Below are 17,639 nucleotides of genomic sequence, written 5' to 3' on the forward strand. Positions count from 1 at the left end.
CCGACCAAAGCACAGATTTCCGCTGGTCTAATGTCCATTCGTTGTGTTCTTTAGCCCAATCAAGTCTCTTCTGCTTGTTGCCTGCCCTTAGCAGTGGTTTCCTAGCAGATATTCTATCTTGAAGGCCCGATTCACACAGTCTCCTCTTAACAGTTGTTCTAGAGATGTCTGCTGCTAGAACTCTGTGTGGCATTGACCTGGTCTCTAATCTGAGCTGCTGTTAACTTGCGATTTCTGAGGCTGGTGACTCGGATGAACTTATCCTCCGCAGCAGAGGTGACTCTTGGTCTTCCTTTCCTGGGGCGATCCACATGTGAGCCAGTTTCTTTGTAGTGTTTCATGGTTTTTGAGACTGCACTTGGGGACACTTTCAAAGTTTTCCCAATTTTTCGGACTGACTGACCTTCATTTCTTAAAGCAATGATGGCCACTTGTTTTTCTTTACTTAGCTGCTATTTTCTTGCCATAATACAAATTCTAACAGTCTATTCAGTAGGACTTTCAGCTGTGTATCCACCTGACTTCTCCACAACGCAACTGATGGTCCCCACCCCATTTATAAGGCAAGAAATCCCACTTATTAAACCTGACAGGGCACACCTGTGAAGTGAAAACCATTTCAGGTGACTACCTCTTGAAGCTCATCAAAAGAATGCCAAGAGTGTGCAAAGCAGTAATCAAAGCAAAAGGTGGCTACTTTGAAGAACCTAGAATATGACATATTTTCAGTTGTTTCACACTTTTTGGTTATGTACTATACTTCCACATGTGTTAATTCATAGTTTGGATGCCTTCAGTGTGAATCTACAATGTTCATAGTCATGAAAATAAAGAAACGCTTTGAATGAGAAGGTGTGTCCAAACTTTTGGTCTGTACTGTAGGTACATGCGGGCGTTTACATGAATGATGTTTTGTGCTTGTCACAACATATCTTTAAAGTGAACCTGAACTGAGTAAAAGTATTTAAAATAAATGCATGATGTACATGCAAATGAATATTACATACTTACCTCACCTCACTGTCAGTTCCTCTCAAAAGCTCACCATTTTCTTCTTACAAAAAAGGACAACTGATGAGCAAGGTAATATCCATGTTTTCCTATGGTTAAACGGGTGATATTACAGCTTGTGTGCTGACCCGGAAGCTGTTATGGGGTAATGGCCTTCTTCAAAGTGGAGAATTCTTGTACAGAGAATTCCATTGATCACAGTGGAGACTAGGTAGAGAACAAAGAGATTGAGGAGTAGACTACACGGGAGGTAAGTTTGACATGTGTATGTTTATTTTGACTTTTAATTTTCAGTTCAGATTTGCTTTAAGTTCCCCAATGACTCCCGCGGAAAGTACCGCAATCGTTTGACCTACCGTTCACACCTGTCGTGTGCTGTCGCATGTTCCCGTGGGTAGGAAGATGGATTGGGGAACCTCGTTTGTCGGTAGGCATCGCTGCTGCGTTCCCCTATCTCTCTTTTGGCGAGTTTTCAGCTTTGTACTTTTTCTCAAGTTTTCTTTTCGTTATCCATTCCTGATGATCTGACAGCCCTTTTTACAATTCAGAGGATGTCATGTCGGCACTCAGTAATTTATGAATGGTGGTGCAGAACTTACCTCCCTGCTTACACTGAAGATTAGACTGCTGATAATATCCAGCTGGGATCCTCTTTATCCTTCAGCTGACACCTTGAATTTACCTCTTATGCTCGCTTTACTTGTCTGGTGCTGATATATCATGCCGTGTACAGCATACACGAAAATCATCTTCCTGTAGGAGACCATTTAGTTTATGTATATCTTTCTAAAGATGCATACAATACAGCTAGTCTGTTAAAAACAATTATGTTACTGAATACTATTGACAAAGTTGCACTTATGCTGGGAGGACTTGACCTCTGCAAGGAATGCTGACTGTACAGTTAGCTAGTATGATGCCCACAGTGGGGTAGACTTAGCAAGACTGCTGCTAAGAAAATTGAAGCAGACTTTGAGCTGTTGCCTGGAGTAACTAGTAACTTTCTTTGATTTATTTAACAGCTGCAACTTGGTTGGTAGCTAAATTTCAGTAACATGTAGGTGTGCAGATGGCACACGTACATTTTACCGGTTGTTATGTAAACTGCATAATGTGAGTTATGCTACACACAGAACACGTATATTGCTTGTAAAACGTGCGTTATGCAAGCAGTGTATGTTTTGCTGTCTGCTGTCTGCCCACGTAGAGTTTACTGATATTTAGTGAATGCGCCCCACAGAGAGGCAAGGAGGTCTGCAGCACAACTCAAATACATTCAGAAATATCACCGGTCAGGTGACCTGTTTCGGACCAGGCAGCCCTTAATTCTGCATCATGACTAGAGATGATCAATCCGGTTCTAATTATATTGTTTTGATGTATATTTTAGATTAATTGTATTCAACGAATAGATTTTAATTAAACAAAATCATCCATTACTGCATTGACTGATCCTATTCCTAGCTGGTTAAAGTTGCATTTAAAGGGAACCTAAACTGAGGAGGATATGGATTTTTCCTTTTAAAATAATACCAGTTGCCTGAGTCTCCTGCTGATCCTGTGTCTCTAAGGGCCCGTTTCCACTAGAGCGAATCCGCATGCGTTGTCTGCATGCGGATTCGCATAACCAATACAAGTGAATGGCCCTGTTTCCACTTGTCAGTTTTTTCCTGCGTTTTTCTGTGCAGGATTTTTCTGCACGGTAGAGCCTGCAGAATTCGCCTGCGTGAGGAATGCAGGCGATTCGCAGGCTATGTATTTAATAGGGAAAACGCACATGCGTTTTTTGCCGCGAATTCGCATGAAAAGTAATGTAAATTGAACCAGGCAGTGACATGGTTAAATTCGCATATACTCTGCCTATGCGAAATCGCGGCAAAAACGCACGCAGAATCGCATCCGCATGTGATTTCGTCAGCGGTGGAATCCCGGCGATTCGCACCGCACTAGTGGAAACGGGCCCTAATACTTTTAGCCACAGCCCCTCAACAAGCATGCAGATCAGGTGATCTGACTGAAGTCAGACTGGATTAGCTGTATACTTGTTTCAGGTGTGTGATTTGGCCACTACTACAAACAAAGAGATCAGCAGGACTGCCAGGCAACTGGTATTGTTTAAAAGGAAACATCCATATCACTCTGTTTAGAGTCCCTTTAACCACCTTAGCGGTATGGACGAGCTCAGCTCGTCCATTACCGCCAGAGGGTGCCGCTCAGGCCCTGCTGGGCCGATTTTGATGAAATAAAGAGCAGCACACGCAGCCGGCACTTTGCCAGCCGCGTGTGCTGCCTGATCACCGAGCGGCGGCGATCCGCCGCGAGCAGCAGCGAAAGAGGGTCCCCCCAGCCGCCTGAGCCCTGCGCAGCCGGAACAAATAGTTCCGGCCAGCGCTAAGGGCTGGATCGGAGGCGGCTGACGTCAGGACGTCGGCTGACGTCCATGACGTCACTCCGCTCGTCGCCATGGCGACGAAGTAAGCAAAACACGGAAGGCCGCTCATTGCGGCCTTCCGTGTTACTTTTGGCCGCCGGAGGCAAACAGAAGAACGCCTGCGGAGCGCCCTCTAGTGGGCTTTCATGCAGCCAACTTTCAGGCTAATTTCACACCAGGACGTTGCGTTAGAGGGGGCGTTAAGGTCGCATAACGTCCCCCTAACTCAACGCCTGGTGGTGCTGGATCTGGACGTCAGAGTGAGCCGCGTTGTGCAGCTCACTCTGGCGTCAGTGATGCCGTGTTGCGCACTCTTGTGCGCATGCGGCATCACGTGGTCCCGCCGGCCAATCGCCGCACAGAGCGGCTGCTCCAGGAAGTAAACACTGCACGTCATAACGTGCAGTGCATATTAATTAGCCATGTGCCTGGCCGCTCTCCGCTCCTCCCCAACATTACTGAGCATGTGCAAGCAGTCTAACGCGGCTCAGCCGCGTCCAAAGTACTGCATGCAGTACGTTGTCTTGTGACGCAGCGTTACAATGTAACGCAACGTCCGCACTGTGAACAGCCCCATTGATTGTTCATTACTGTGCGGTGGGCTGCGTTACAGGCTGCTCTAACGTGCGCCTGTAACGTCCCACTGTGAAACCAGCCTCAGTTGGCTGCATGAAATAGTTTTTTTTTTTATTTAAAAAAAACCCTCCCGCAGCCGCCCTGGCGATCTTAATAGAACGCCAGGGTGGTTAAAGCAGATCTCCAGCCTTCCTGTTAAAATCTAGCAGCGGCCCTGTAAAAGAAAGTTATGCTTGCATGCACTGCCTTGTCATGCAAAGCCATCCCTAAAACCCCGAATCATCCGACTTCTATTGTGTGGCCCCGCCTCCCCTCCCTCATCCGGAGAAAAGCACCGAGCTGTTTACTGCAGTAAACTCCAATTAACATATTGGCATTTTTGTTTGGGGAGGCGGGGCCATGGGCCGGCAGGTTGGGTGATTTGGGGTCTTTGGGGCATCTTTGAGGAACAGCTTTCTTTTATGGTGGGATGTCTGCTAGATTTTAACAGGAAGGCTGGAGAGCCACTTACTTTAACATGAAGTTTACATCCACTTGAAATTATTGGCCTCTCAATTACCATCTCCACTTAAGATTTGAGATAGTCAATGAGATGTAAATATCTCTGCCTTGCATTCAACTTTCATGCCAATTGTATGTAGCTGGATTTGGGACAATCCAAACTGGATATAAGTATTGTCTGGCCCCTCTACTTGCTGCATTCAATTTACAATCAATTTTGCATGGGCTAATTTGTAGCTTCTGGCCGAGCATCTCTATTTACAATTAATGACCGTTTTGTTCCAAAAGGTGATACCAGATCTGTGAAGCCCAGTTATTATTTCTGGATGCATCTGCGGTGTGCTTTGGACCTTTTACTTGAGAGCACTACATGTACCCCTGGATGGAGGTTCTGCCTCTAACCCTACATAGCGTGTCCTGTTAAAGGGCCTGTTTCTTTGTTGGTCTTTGCAGCATTGTATCCCTGACATCATAGGCCTTCATTGCACCTGCGCATCCTATTCTATTGCTAGTTATTTAACCTCCCAACTCCAGGAATGCAGATATCCCTGCATCAGCCTAGGTGGCCACACACCATACAATTTTTTAAATATCTGTTCAATTTAAGAATTGCAATCAATTTTTCTGACTGATTGTAACATTTCAAAAATATGACCAATGTACCACACACGTATGTTCAATTTTTCCCCAATTATGATAAAAAATGATTGGAAACTCTGACAAAATTTCTAGGGTGTGTATATTAATAAATTGACAATCTAACACACACCATACAATCTTTAGAAAGATTGAAGAAAAATATCTGGCATTCCGGATCGATATAAATCGAAGAAAACGGGAAATCCGATCGGATTTTTCAGTCGAATGGAAAAAAAGCTTTCGATTCTTTCGGGAGATACGATCGTTTTTATCGAATTGCCGTAAAATCGGATCATTTTACTGTATCGTGTGTGGCCACCTAGGCTTATAAAACAGGTCAAATTTAATATCAAGTTGTGTATCATTCCATGCTGCTGGATTCCACCCAGTGGTTCTGAACACCTTCAGTGCTTGACTCTGTTGTGGTGCCTTTGTCCTGCTTCATCTAGGTACTATGTAATCTCGCAATCGTGTAACCCTAGTCTGTTTACTTTCCACCTCTGCTCAAGTTTGTACACTGCTAATGAAATATTTATATTGGGGCTTTAAAGGCACATAATCTAATGTATTGTTGCATGACTTTTTTTTTTTTTCTTTATTATTCGGGGAAATAAAAAGCATTGCCAGAAGGATGCCTTTCTGCAGCCAAGAGCATGCTGATTAAAACAGTTGATGCTTTGTAAATATATTAAAGCAAGGACACTTTGTACCATTTTCTGTTCCATATAGAAAAATAAGTCCTTAAAATGTATGATGGTTACGGGATGCAAACAGATTTATAGATTGCCGTTTCATTCTCTGAAATTACTTTGTCTATATGATGATTTCTAAATTCTCCTTATATTTTCCTCTTGGTAATCTTTCATGGTACGCTATCTATAAATCTGTTTTGGTGCACTGTAAAATACATGTAAAAGGTGCTTCATCTGTCTTATGCTAATATTATCTTCATGCTGTGACAGAAGCTGCTCACAAGCTCATTACTCATTCCATGTTGGGCAAATGTAGCCACAATTCTTGTTCATGTGTCCGCTTTGATGCATCAGGTACAACTCAACTAGTTTACAATTCATTTGCTTTACTTACTCTATCACTGCGTAGTTCTTCTACATTGTGAATATCATTTTCCTTTGCTGAATATGTAATATGGTTGCTTTAAATGAGCCTGGTGTTTACAATTTTGAGTTATGTTTTTACACATCTGTCTACTAATTTTACACTGTTAGACCTCTTGCACACTGCAAGCGATTCTGATTCAGATTCCGCTTTTTAATCTGTTTTTACATCCGATTCAGATTCCGATTTGCAGTGTGCAGGGAGCAAACTGTGAATCGGATGTAAAAGCTGATTAAAAAGCGGAATCTGAATCAGAATCGCTTGCAGTGTGCAAGAGGCCTTAAAGTGGGCCTGAACTCTTGCACAGGACAGAAGTAAAATCTAGAGAAATGCACCCTGTGGGTAGGAACACACTAGGCAGAAACGCTAGCGTTGTGGAAAACGCACATTATGCAAGTCAATGGCCCGCATGAAAAAACGCCATATGTTTGCATTCTGCAATGTGTGTTTTTAAAAACGCTGGTCTTGCTACATATTTTTCCAATACGCATCTAAAACACACATAATGAAAGTCAATGGTGAAGCAGAGGTATTGTTTTTGTGCGTTTTTGTATGCATTTAAAAAAAAAAAAAGTTTGACATATTTCTGCTTCCTGTTGACTTCTTTGTGATTTGCATAAAACCATTAAAAAAAGCATGCAAAACGCATATGCAATTTATATATGCGAACCGCAAACGCATTAAAATGCACTCAAACTGCAAGAAAAAAAAGCATGTGCAGAACAAAAACGCAAAGGCACAGAAAATGCACAAACGCATATGCAGCAAAACGCTCCCTTCCACACGCTGCCTAGTGTGTTCCTATCCTCTATGTATTCAGAGAGTTTAGCCTGTCTTCCCCCTTATTTGTGTCTAATCACAAGTTCTATTTTGATCTTTCCCCTGTGTCACCTGACTGCCATTGTAGATAAGCTCATTTGAAAGCACTGGGTGTTAACAATATGTCTGCTTCCATGAAAGCAGGAAGTAGAAACCGTGCCGATGTATTTCAGGATTTGTATCAGCTGTGACAAAGCTGTAAGAAATGTTTTACTTTTTATTATAGTAGTGTTTCACAGCGCAGGTGTATTCTTCTTCTGATGTAAGTCTTTTCCACTCCACCACCTGTGTGCACTCAAAGTGCAAACAAAGCAGACAGGGATGCTCTCAGTGTAAAATATAGAGCTTGTTTACACTTAGGACCCTCCCCCGGCATGTAACGCTTCCCACTTTCAGTGGTACTAGAGACCCTCAGTATTAGTGACCAGATTTTTGTGGGTCCAACCTGGGACGGGGAGGGGGCGGCGCGCGCGGCGAAAAGTGGAGAGGACTGAGGAGCGCGCAGCGACGAAGACTGGGGAGAGGGGCTGCGGCCGCGGCGAAAAATGGGCGTGGCCATGACGTATGGGCGGAGCTAACGTAATGATGTAACAGCGAGGCATAAGAAATCAGTGTTTACGCCATGATGTGGACAAACGAGACTTTGCATCATGGGTGTGCAGAAACTGTGTGATGCTAATAGTATACCGTAACCACAAAGTAGCAAACATAGCCATCTATGACCATTAAATAATAAATGCAGTAACAGTTACCCCGGACACCAGAAAATAAACGCAATAGGCAACATGTCAGCACAAAATAACCGCAATGTGGGCAACATGTCAGTATAAAATAAATGCAATGCGGGCAAACATGTCAGTATAAAATAAATGCAATGCAGGCAAACATGTCAGTACAAAATAAACGCAATGCGGGCAACATGTCAGTACAAAATAAACGCAATGCGAGCAAACATGTCAGTACAAAATAAACGCAATGCGGGCAACATGTCAGTACAAAATAAACGCAATGCGGGCAAACATTTCACCAGAAAAGAAACGCAATGCGGGCAAACATTTCACCAGAAAAGAAACGCAATGCGGGCAAACATTTCATCAGAAAAGAAACGCAATGCGGGCAAACATTTCACCAGAAAAGAAACGCACTGCGGGCAAACATTTCACCAGAAAAGAAACGCACTGCGGGCAAACATTTCACCAGACAAACGCAATGCGGCCAAAGTTCACCTGGAAAAAAAGCATTTACTCACCTGGCAGAAGTCTCCGGCCTCTGGCGCGCTCCTCCCGGGACCACCTTCCCCCTGCATATCTCCCGCGCTGACAGGGCTACGGCAAGATGGCGCCCGAAGCCCTGTACTGGAGACACAAATAGTCTCCAGTACAGGGCTTCGGCAGCCATCTTGCCGTAGCCCTGCACGCCTGCCGGTGTCCGAACAGACACCGGAAGAGGAGGCTGGAGCGGGGCTGCTGCAGGCAATGAACTGGCACGGTGTCTATAGACGCCACTGCTAGTTCATGAGGAGAGAGTGGCCAGAGTCCCGAGGGGGGGACGTCCCGCTGCTGAAAGCGGGACGTTTCCCGGGACCTCATTAAGCCTGGGACAGTGGACCCCGAATCCGGGACGCGTCCCGGGCAATCCGGGACGTCTGGTCACTCTACTCAGTATTCACCCCTGCTCCGTGCTGCCCGCTCTTGAGCACGGAGCAGGGCTGAATACTGAGGGTCTCTAGTATCACTGAAAGTGGGAAGCGTTACATGCCTGGGGAGGGTCCTAAGTGGATTAGGGCCCTCTGAAAGTAAGTGTGTACCCCGTATTACCTGCACTGCCCTTTTTATCCAAAAATAAACAAACTCTATATTTTCCACTGAGCGCATCCCTGTCTGCTTTGTTTGCACTTTGAGTGCACACAGGTGGTGAAGTGGAAAATACTTACATCAGAAGAAGAATACACCTGCGCTGTGAAACACTACTATATATTGCCTACTTGGATATTAGGATTTATCCTAAACAAAGCTGCAATTTCATTCTTCACGCTGAAGTGGGGTGCCACAGTATTCACCCCATAGACTTACTTTTTATTATGCTGTTGCATATCTTTTAGAGTAGAGAAAAAATTCTGAGTTCAGGTTCGCTTTAAAAGCAATAAATATTAAATATTGTATTTTCAGGAAGTCTGAAAATTTCCAGCTTTGATGGAGTTCTGCAGGTGGCATTCCACGTTGCCATAGCAGCAGCCCGGCCTCCCATAGTGACTTCTCAGAGGGGAAAATTGTGCTTGTACTGCTCATATCTTCTCTTCACTGCTGATTGGAGGAGAGGTGTGGCTGTTGGAGCCATGGACTTCCTACCCAGTACATCAATCCATGGGGGGTATATGGTTTCAGTTTGGGGATGCGGTAGTGACAGTGCATGGAAGGGGAGACGTTGAGACCACTCCAATCAGAGACAAAGCACCTGGAGGTGCTTCAGCTCCATTCTGTACAACAAGACTGACTTACCTTGACCTTCTCCTTCAGACATATCAACGTTATATTGCCCTATTTAGCAACATAAACCATAAATGCCTTAATTAATATTATTATTATTATTTATTGTATTTATAAAGCGCCAACATATTACGCAGCGCTGGACAATATATATACAATGATACAAGGATGACATACATAGGGTTATACACATAGAACAAAGTTATGTATACAAATTGTACAAGATACATGATCATGCAATATGGGCTGGTTAGGTAGGCCCAGTAATAAAAGTACAGGCTGTCATAGGACAGGAGCACATGATCCTGTAGATTACACTAGGGAGTGGAGGACCCTGCCAGAGGCTTACAATCTAAAGGGAGGGGTGGAAACACTAGGGGGGGCTGTTAAATATTCCTTAGAGAGTTACTGTGTGGTAGGAGGTGGGTAGGCCATCATAAAGAGGTGGGTTTTGAGGGCTTGCTTGAATGTGTTGAAAGAGGGAGCAAGTCTGATGGGTGGTGGAAGGGCATTCCAGAGGGTGGGGGCAGCTCTTGAGAAATCCTGCAGGCGGGCATGGGAGTGTGAAATGCGTGGGGTGGTGAGGCGAAGGTCGTTGGAGGAACGGAGGGGGTGACCTGGTGTATACTTGTGAACAAGCTCCGAGATGTAGGTAGGGCAGGTTTTGTGCACAGATTTATACGCCAGGCATAGAATCTTGAAACTTATCCTGAAACGGATAGGGAGCCAGTGCAGGGATTCACAAAGGGGAGATGTGGATGCAGAGCGGTGCAAAGAATGGATGAGTCTTGCAGCCGCGTTCATCACTGATTGAAGGGGGGCAGTGCGTTTCAGGGGGAGGCCAGAAAGGAGGGAGTTGCAGTAATCAAGGCGGGAGATGATGAGGGCATGGATGAGCAGTTTGGTCGTGTCCGGGGTTAAGAAGGGGCGGATCTTGGAGATATTACGGAGGTGGAAATTGCAGGCTCTGGTGATGTTTTGGATGTGTGGGATGAAGGAGAGGTCAGAGTCCAAGGTGACACCCAGACAGCGGGCCTGGGAGGTAGGGAGAATGGTTGTATTGTCGATTGTGAGGTGGAAATCTGGGATGGGTGCAGCAGCATGGGGTGGAAAGATCAGGAGCTCAGTTTTGTCTAGGTTAAGCTTTAGGAACCTAGCTGATATCCAGGAGGAAATTGCTGAGAGACACGAGGAGACCTTGTTTATGGTGGTGGATGAGAGATTGGGGGTATGGAGGTAAATCTGAGTGTCATCTGCATAAAGGTGGTAATTGAATCCCAGGGAGGAGATAAGCTTGCCAATTGAGGAAGTGTATATGGAGAAAAGAAGGGGGCCTAGAACAGATATGCAAGTCTCATTGCTAACCAGGACAAACTTTTTTCTCTGACTGTTGACAATTCATGTAATAAAAATAATACAGAAAGCAGCTTAACTGCACAGTGTTCTGCCTCCCATTCAGTCGCATTCAAATGAATGAGGGCAGACTACTGGGAGCAAGGCAGCAGCAAATGTCAGGGCATCGGTCTGCTGTGCATCAAAAGGAACTTTTATTTGCTGTCAGCTTTGCACTAAATAGAATTTAATAAAGTGCGTGATTTAGCAAGTAAGACCTGGTTCATTATATTTGGACCTTTAAACAGTGTAGCAGTGCTCCTCTTATTTACTGAGGAAGCACAGGTTCTAAATAATATGGCTAAATCAAATAAATACTGATGACCGTGATAAAACGTTTAAGATTGGTATTGGTCTCATAAAGAAAAAAATATTCCCTCCTTTAAATTTAGGAATGCAAGGGTTTCTGTACCTGCTGTAACTATTATGGTATTTATGACACCTTTAGGTTATTTAATACCGTTAATGCATAATATGGTAGACAAGGCTTTGTTAATCTGTTTAATAAACAAGGTCTTTGTTCGCAGAATGAATGAACTGGGCATTCGCCCTGAAGAGAGAAAAGTATATTTTGGACAACTGCTCGGGATGTGTGACCAGATAAGCTTCCCTCTCGGTGAGTCCTGATGCACAGTATCCACATTTTGCTGGTCTGTTTTTTGTTTAGCACTTTGATGCTGAAAGTATTGGGTTAAGATGTATCCAATTTACCTTCAGAAACAATATTTCGTAATGCTCTAGGAGCTTGACTTACTGAGCTTGAAGGGTTTTCAAATGATGACCAGCAAACTTAGCTGAAAAAGGAATGCCCTTCCTATTGTCTGTGTGAGCTGCAGAGGTCCACTACAGTCCTGACGCATGCTGTCTAATATTTTATACCATTTGTAATACACATGTATGAAATTATGCACAACATCATCTATACATCAAGTAAACATTCCTACATGCCATCTGAAAATCCCGTAGGCAGTTAGAATACCTCCAGTGTACATTAGACATTTGCTAATATACTGTTTATTGTCCCCTAACAGTGGATCGGCAATCGAAGGGGTTAGTAACTAACCTGTTCGCCCTGAAATGGTTAATCTTAAACCCCTTAACCCTGTTGGGGAAAAAAAAATGCTGTGTCGGTTCTTGCCCAAAGCCTGCTGAAAAGCCTGGAGTTCTGAAGCCACACCCACTTGTGTTGCAGTGTACCACCTCCAGCTTAGCATCCAAGCATTGATAGGCAGCTACCAAGCTGGGGATGGGCCACTGCAAGGTGGGGGTGGCCTCAGAGCTCCTGACTTCTCAGCAGGCTTTTGACAAGTCACAGTTGATGGAGTTAGATGAAATAAAAAAAGGTTTTATACATACCTAGGGTTTCTTACATCCCTTCCAGCTCTTCTTCCAAACCGGTCAGCCTTCAGCCTGAACGGTCCCTCGCTGTCCTCCACCTCCTGGATCCTCCTCTAGGTGGCCCGATATCTTTGACAGTGGGCATAGGGGCAGTCTGGCCACACAAGCTTAATGGTTTTTGATTGTTGTTGTTCAATAAATGGTGGATTGATTTTTGCCTAAATCCAGTTTGGTGCGGTGTTTAGGAGGTTCTGCCGCTTTTAGTTTTTCATGTGCGAGCTTCCCTGTCGTGCTCCCGCAGCCAGGAGTGTTCTGCCCCTGTGCAGGTGCAAAACTGTCCTGGCGACTGGGTGTTTGCGGCCTGGCCACACATGTCCAGTATGCCCTTTTTCGCGAAGGTACCGGCCCACCTAATGGAGGATCCAGGCATTGGAAGAGGGCAACGAGACCCGTCAGCCTCAAGGGAGCTGGAGGGAAGCCCCAGGTATGTATAAAACAGGGGGGGTGTTTTGTTTTGTTCTCTTTTGTCTTAGGATTACTTTATGATTAATGACCATTTCAGGGCGAACGGGTGAGCTATTTGCCAGTTTGCCAATCTGCTTTTAGGGGATTTAAAAGAGTTTCTTTTAAAAGCAAACAATAACTTCTATTTCAGTGGAGGTTCTCTTTATATGTTGAAAACCAGTTAAGTGATAAATTAGCCACTCAATCTTCATACTTTGTGTCCTGGCCCCTGGTTCTCCTGTGGCTGCGAGGAGGCCCTCACAATACATAACATATTCTCTTGCTGAAACAAGTGTATGCATTTGATTAGAATATTCTGCAACCAGAGCATGCTGATAACGTTTCACCCCACAAGAACCAGTTGAGGGGACAATGCAGGAGCTGCTTCTATGCTTCTCCTGCTTCTTTGTGTTCCAAGAGGGAGTGCTGCTCACATATGTGTCAGTACTGCTGAAAGACGCTAAGGAACATTTCAGGTATAGCACTGCTGATAATCGAATGTAAATGAGTGCTTTCTGATACAGACCATATCATTTTTATTTATTTTTTTGAAAGTATTTGCCAAACATGCACAATGTACAGTTGCCATAGTGCCACTTTATGCTAATTATCAGGTTCAGTAACTCACAGGGCACAAGCTTACTAGCACATTAATAAAATAATGAACGGCACATTCTGATAAGGTGTATTTTAGGAGTTTTTTGATATTTGGATAGATATTTTTAACTTTTCAGGACAGCGTTCCTTTTAATGATCTTCCAATTCTTCGTGGTGTTCTTTGCATATTACGCTTGCTGTCCATTTTCATGAAGTAGTAGAGCTGAGTCTTTTTATGCTTGTTGTTATACCGACAGGCCAAGCGGGATATCCTGTTTATAAGTATGTTCCCTATGGACCTGTCAACGAAGTTCTGCCTTACCTCTCCAGAAGAGCCCAGGAGAACCGCGGCATCATGCAAGGCGCATTGAAAGAGCGCGCGCTCCTGTGGAGAGAGCTGAAAAGACGTCTGCTCACAGGAAACCTGCTCTACACACCCAGGTTCTAGAGAGAGATGTCTACATGGAGCTTAAAGGATGAAACTGACAGAGAGGACATTTGTACACACAATATTTAAACTACCTTTGACATTACTAGATCATCGTTTTAAAAACACTGTCTATAGTAAATATTTTATTTCCTTTTTTTTTTTTCCTCGGAAAACCAAACCTACACTATTGCAGTTGTGTTTATAAGCCAAAACCATGATGTTCATGCTTTCAGGAAATTGCCTTTCAGTGAGAAGATTACAAGAAAAATCAATTCTCTATTTAAAAAGAGAAAAAAGTTATTACAGATTAAGTTTCAGGCAATTTACACTGTCTCCGACATGAAAGAGCTATTTATTTGGTTCAGAGATGCAGTATGTGTCTTAAACTACTGTTATCGGTCCTGCAGACAAAACTGGAAAGCGTTTATAATGTACGGGGAAATGCTTTAAGGGTTCATGAAAGAAGCTTGCGGCAGCACTCACTGTGTCAAAATACATTCAAGCTTGGAACGCAATGATGGGACTGTCCGATATGATTACATAGCGAAATTTTTAAAGTGTTGCTGTTTTTTTGTGTTTTTGTTTTGATATTTACTGTTTCTGCTAAATGGCAATAGAAGAAACCGGCAGGAGCTTTGACAGACAAAAGAACAATCAAGAAACCACACCAAGGAATGTGCTTGAGAAAGTCTTGAAGTTGGAGGTTGAGATTCCTTTCAATTCTGTGATTTTACCCTTTCCTTACTCTTGATTTGGTTGTGCTTCCAGGTATAATATAACCTGGAGATCAGTTGTAAAGTGCAGCATGGTAACTCACATAGTGTTTGTGGTTGCAGTCCTTTGTGCATCGATTATGATATTGTGTTGTATTTCTATTGCATTCCATTGCCATTTTGTAATTGCAGGAAAAAAGGTATGTTTTGGTAACTATAGTGGATTACTGCATGTGTGCCCACCATTCCGTTAAATATGAAGGCAGCCGTTCACAGCTGAGTCTCTCATACAGCATGGGGTGCTGCCATTGCTGATTTTCAGAAGCTGGGCTTCCAGGAAAGAGCAGAAACCGTACATCTAGTGATCTACAGTACATGTAAATTCAGCGCTATTTCATGGGGCATAAGAATTGAATATCAGGTTAAATAGTGCAACCTGATCAGTGGACTCCCTGTGTTCGAGACAACTAATTTCGGGTTATCAGTGACGTATTGGGGGGCCGGTTGAAAATGAGGTAATTGGCAAACGGCAGTAGCTGGTGCCCAAATAATATGTTCTCCCCCACAAGTTGCTTCAAAGAGTAGGGAATATCATTAACACCACCCCAGAATTTCATCAGACGCAGGGTGAGCTGTCTTTTAGCGTTCACCCTACACCTAAATTTGGTCACAGCGATTTTAAATGTATGCCCTGTGCTGCTTTCATAACCTCTCTTGGCCTTTATCGCCTCAGTTTAGCCTAACATTATCCTCACCCATACCTTACTCCTAATCCCTCCATTTATTGTGATCTTTATCCTCGTCCTGACCATAATCCTAACCCAACCTTGCTCCTAACCCTTACTTTCGTTCTTGAGAGGATGCCCCAGTCTTACCTACATCTGTTTAATCCTAACCCTACTGTTACATTTACATAAAAGGAACACATAACTAAACAAATAATAATAATTCTCCACTCTTAACCCTTCCTGACATCACTATTTAGGTAACCTAACTGTAATTGCCTATCTGAATGATTAATCCTGATAATGACTTCAGTACAGCTCTGCTCCCAGTTGAGCGGCATTGGAGCAGTATCTTTGGATATGTTGCCATGCTGGCCACAGAAACCGGCATGACTTCTATGAGTCAGAAAGATTATTCCTTCGTTATTTCACTGTACACTCGGTGTGCCAGTTAGTTGCCCTTCTGACAAGTTTGAGTTAATTAAACCCTTGTGCTAGATGGTTATTCGCTGAGGATCTTTAACTGTTGTAATTCCCAGTTTAGCTGTTGTCTACAGTATTCACATCTTGTTAGGCAGTAACGTGAACATATGTTGTTCTTAATTAGTATTTTTTATCGACAGATGCCATTGGCTCCATAGCATATAAATTATTTAAAGAGATGTCAATGCATAGCTTTAAGCTCCTTTACAGGCTTGCCTTATTCAATTCCATTGACCATCATTTATCAAAGCTAGTGTTCATTCATTTAGAAAAAAACTTGAATCAGTCGATGGTAATTTGTAGTTTAAAAGATTATCCTGGGCAGTGATTTCGCCCTATGGATCTTATCAGCCTACTTAGAGTTCCATGTTGAGGAAGATTTTACCTGGTTTTCAATTCTGCTAAACTCGCTGTAGAAAACGGAACATATAGAATACAGAGTTATTGAAAGTCCTTTAATGTTTATACAGTGATTACCCTAATTAAGTATTTAGCACTGCAGCTTGATTATATCAGTTAAACGCTGCTCAGGTCAATGAAGAAGAAAGCATTAGTTTAATTAGGGATTTCATAGCTCTTGTTTGTTTTATGTAGGCGGTTTCTTCATAACCGTGTTTAGTGTAATCTAATGCAGCTTGTAACACTAGAAGCTGTCATATCTCAAGAACATTTTTTGTTGAACCAAATGGCTTGTAATGTCATTTTGTATGCATGATGGCAGTAACCCTGAGTAGTGAGAGATTGCTTTTCCCTGGTCAAAGAAGTATGAGATTATATAACTGTGCCAAAAAGACAGTGCCCAGGCCCATTCTTCTTATTGAGGCAGCAGGTTTGCTTGTAGGCTCCATGAAGAACACTGCCTGCTACAGCTAAAGCTACTGCTACAGCTATGGTAATAGGGGCCTCGGGGGTGAGCCAGGCAAAAACGGTACAGGAAATTTGGATGCAACATGCGCCCCCATAGTCTATAGCACGATGCTCAGACAGTAATTTGGGCGCCCTTAAAAGACAGAGCCCAGATTACTAAAAAAAAAGCGTAATTTGGGCACCAGCAATAGCTGGCAGCCGCATTACGCCTTAACCTTGAGTCCACAGGACCTGGAGGTGGAATAGTAATAAATGCCGCTGGGACTTCTGCAGGAGCAGTGTAAGCAGTTTTTTGCCTTTGCTCTGCACCCAAATTTCCTGGCGCCTTTTATTACATGCATGCCTCTGGGGTGATCACTATCAGCTTGATGGCTACCTTATTTCCACCTAGCAGTTGGTGGAACACAGTTTCAGGTTTATAATCTTAAATGTTTAGCATGCACTGTAAATAGGGATGCCAGCAGTGGTGAGTGAAGATAACATACCAATCCTGGAGGTAGAAAATTGGACTGTTAAATAAATTCATGAATATCTAATACAGCTGGTGGTTCGTTAGATGAACAACTAAAACCTGTGATTCTCTAGCCCTTCTCACTCCTAATTAGTTTATTAGGAAATTGTTTTGCTAATCACTAGATGCCAAAGACTTCTTCAAAGTCGGGGCAGTTTCACTCTGTACAATAGAATAGTATAGTCTACTGTATAAGCAACATACTCCATGAATGTGGAACTTAAAGGAAGCATAGAATATATCAATATAGAAATGAAAGGTACAGCAGTAAACCTAGTGGGAATTGAGTTTGGAGAACAATACACAGCAAAATTTTAACTACCTAAAATGATGATCAGCATCAGTGCAGTGTAAGTACAGGTGTCCACTGACATCTGCAGTGTCCTCTTCAGCAGACTGACAAGATGGAAAATCCTCAGCTTACCACTACTTCCCACTGTAGCTTGCAGTCGTATGCGTCCTATCCATACTCTGCTTCACAAAGAGCCATAAAATATGTG

At 43.4% G+C, this 17,639-nt stretch overlaps 1 protein-coding gene across 1 annotated transcript in view; it reads left to right on the forward strand.

The window, feature by feature from the left end:
- PRODH (proline dehydrogenase 1) overlaps positions 1-15,374 on the forward strand; it is a 230,870-nt gene extending 215,496 nt beyond the window's left edge. The window contains exons 13-14 of the mRNA XM_068238726.1: positions 11,499-11,587; positions 13,668-15,374. Coding sequence (XP_068094827.1) covers positions 11,499-11,587; positions 13,668-13,858 — 280 coding nt within the window. The 3' untranslated portion in view covers positions 13,859-15,374. The remainder of the gene's footprint in view (positions 1-11,498; positions 11,588-13,667) is intronic.
- Positions 15,375-17,639: the final 2,265 nt, after the last annotated feature.

This window comes from Hyperolius riggenbachi, chromosome 1 (assembly GCF_040937935.1).
Source record: "Hyperolius riggenbachi isolate aHypRig1 chromosome 1, aHypRig1.pri, whole genome shotgun sequence".
Taxonomy (NCBI): domain Eukaryota; kingdom Metazoa; phylum Chordata; class Amphibia; order Anura; family Hyperoliidae; genus Hyperolius; species Hyperolius riggenbachi.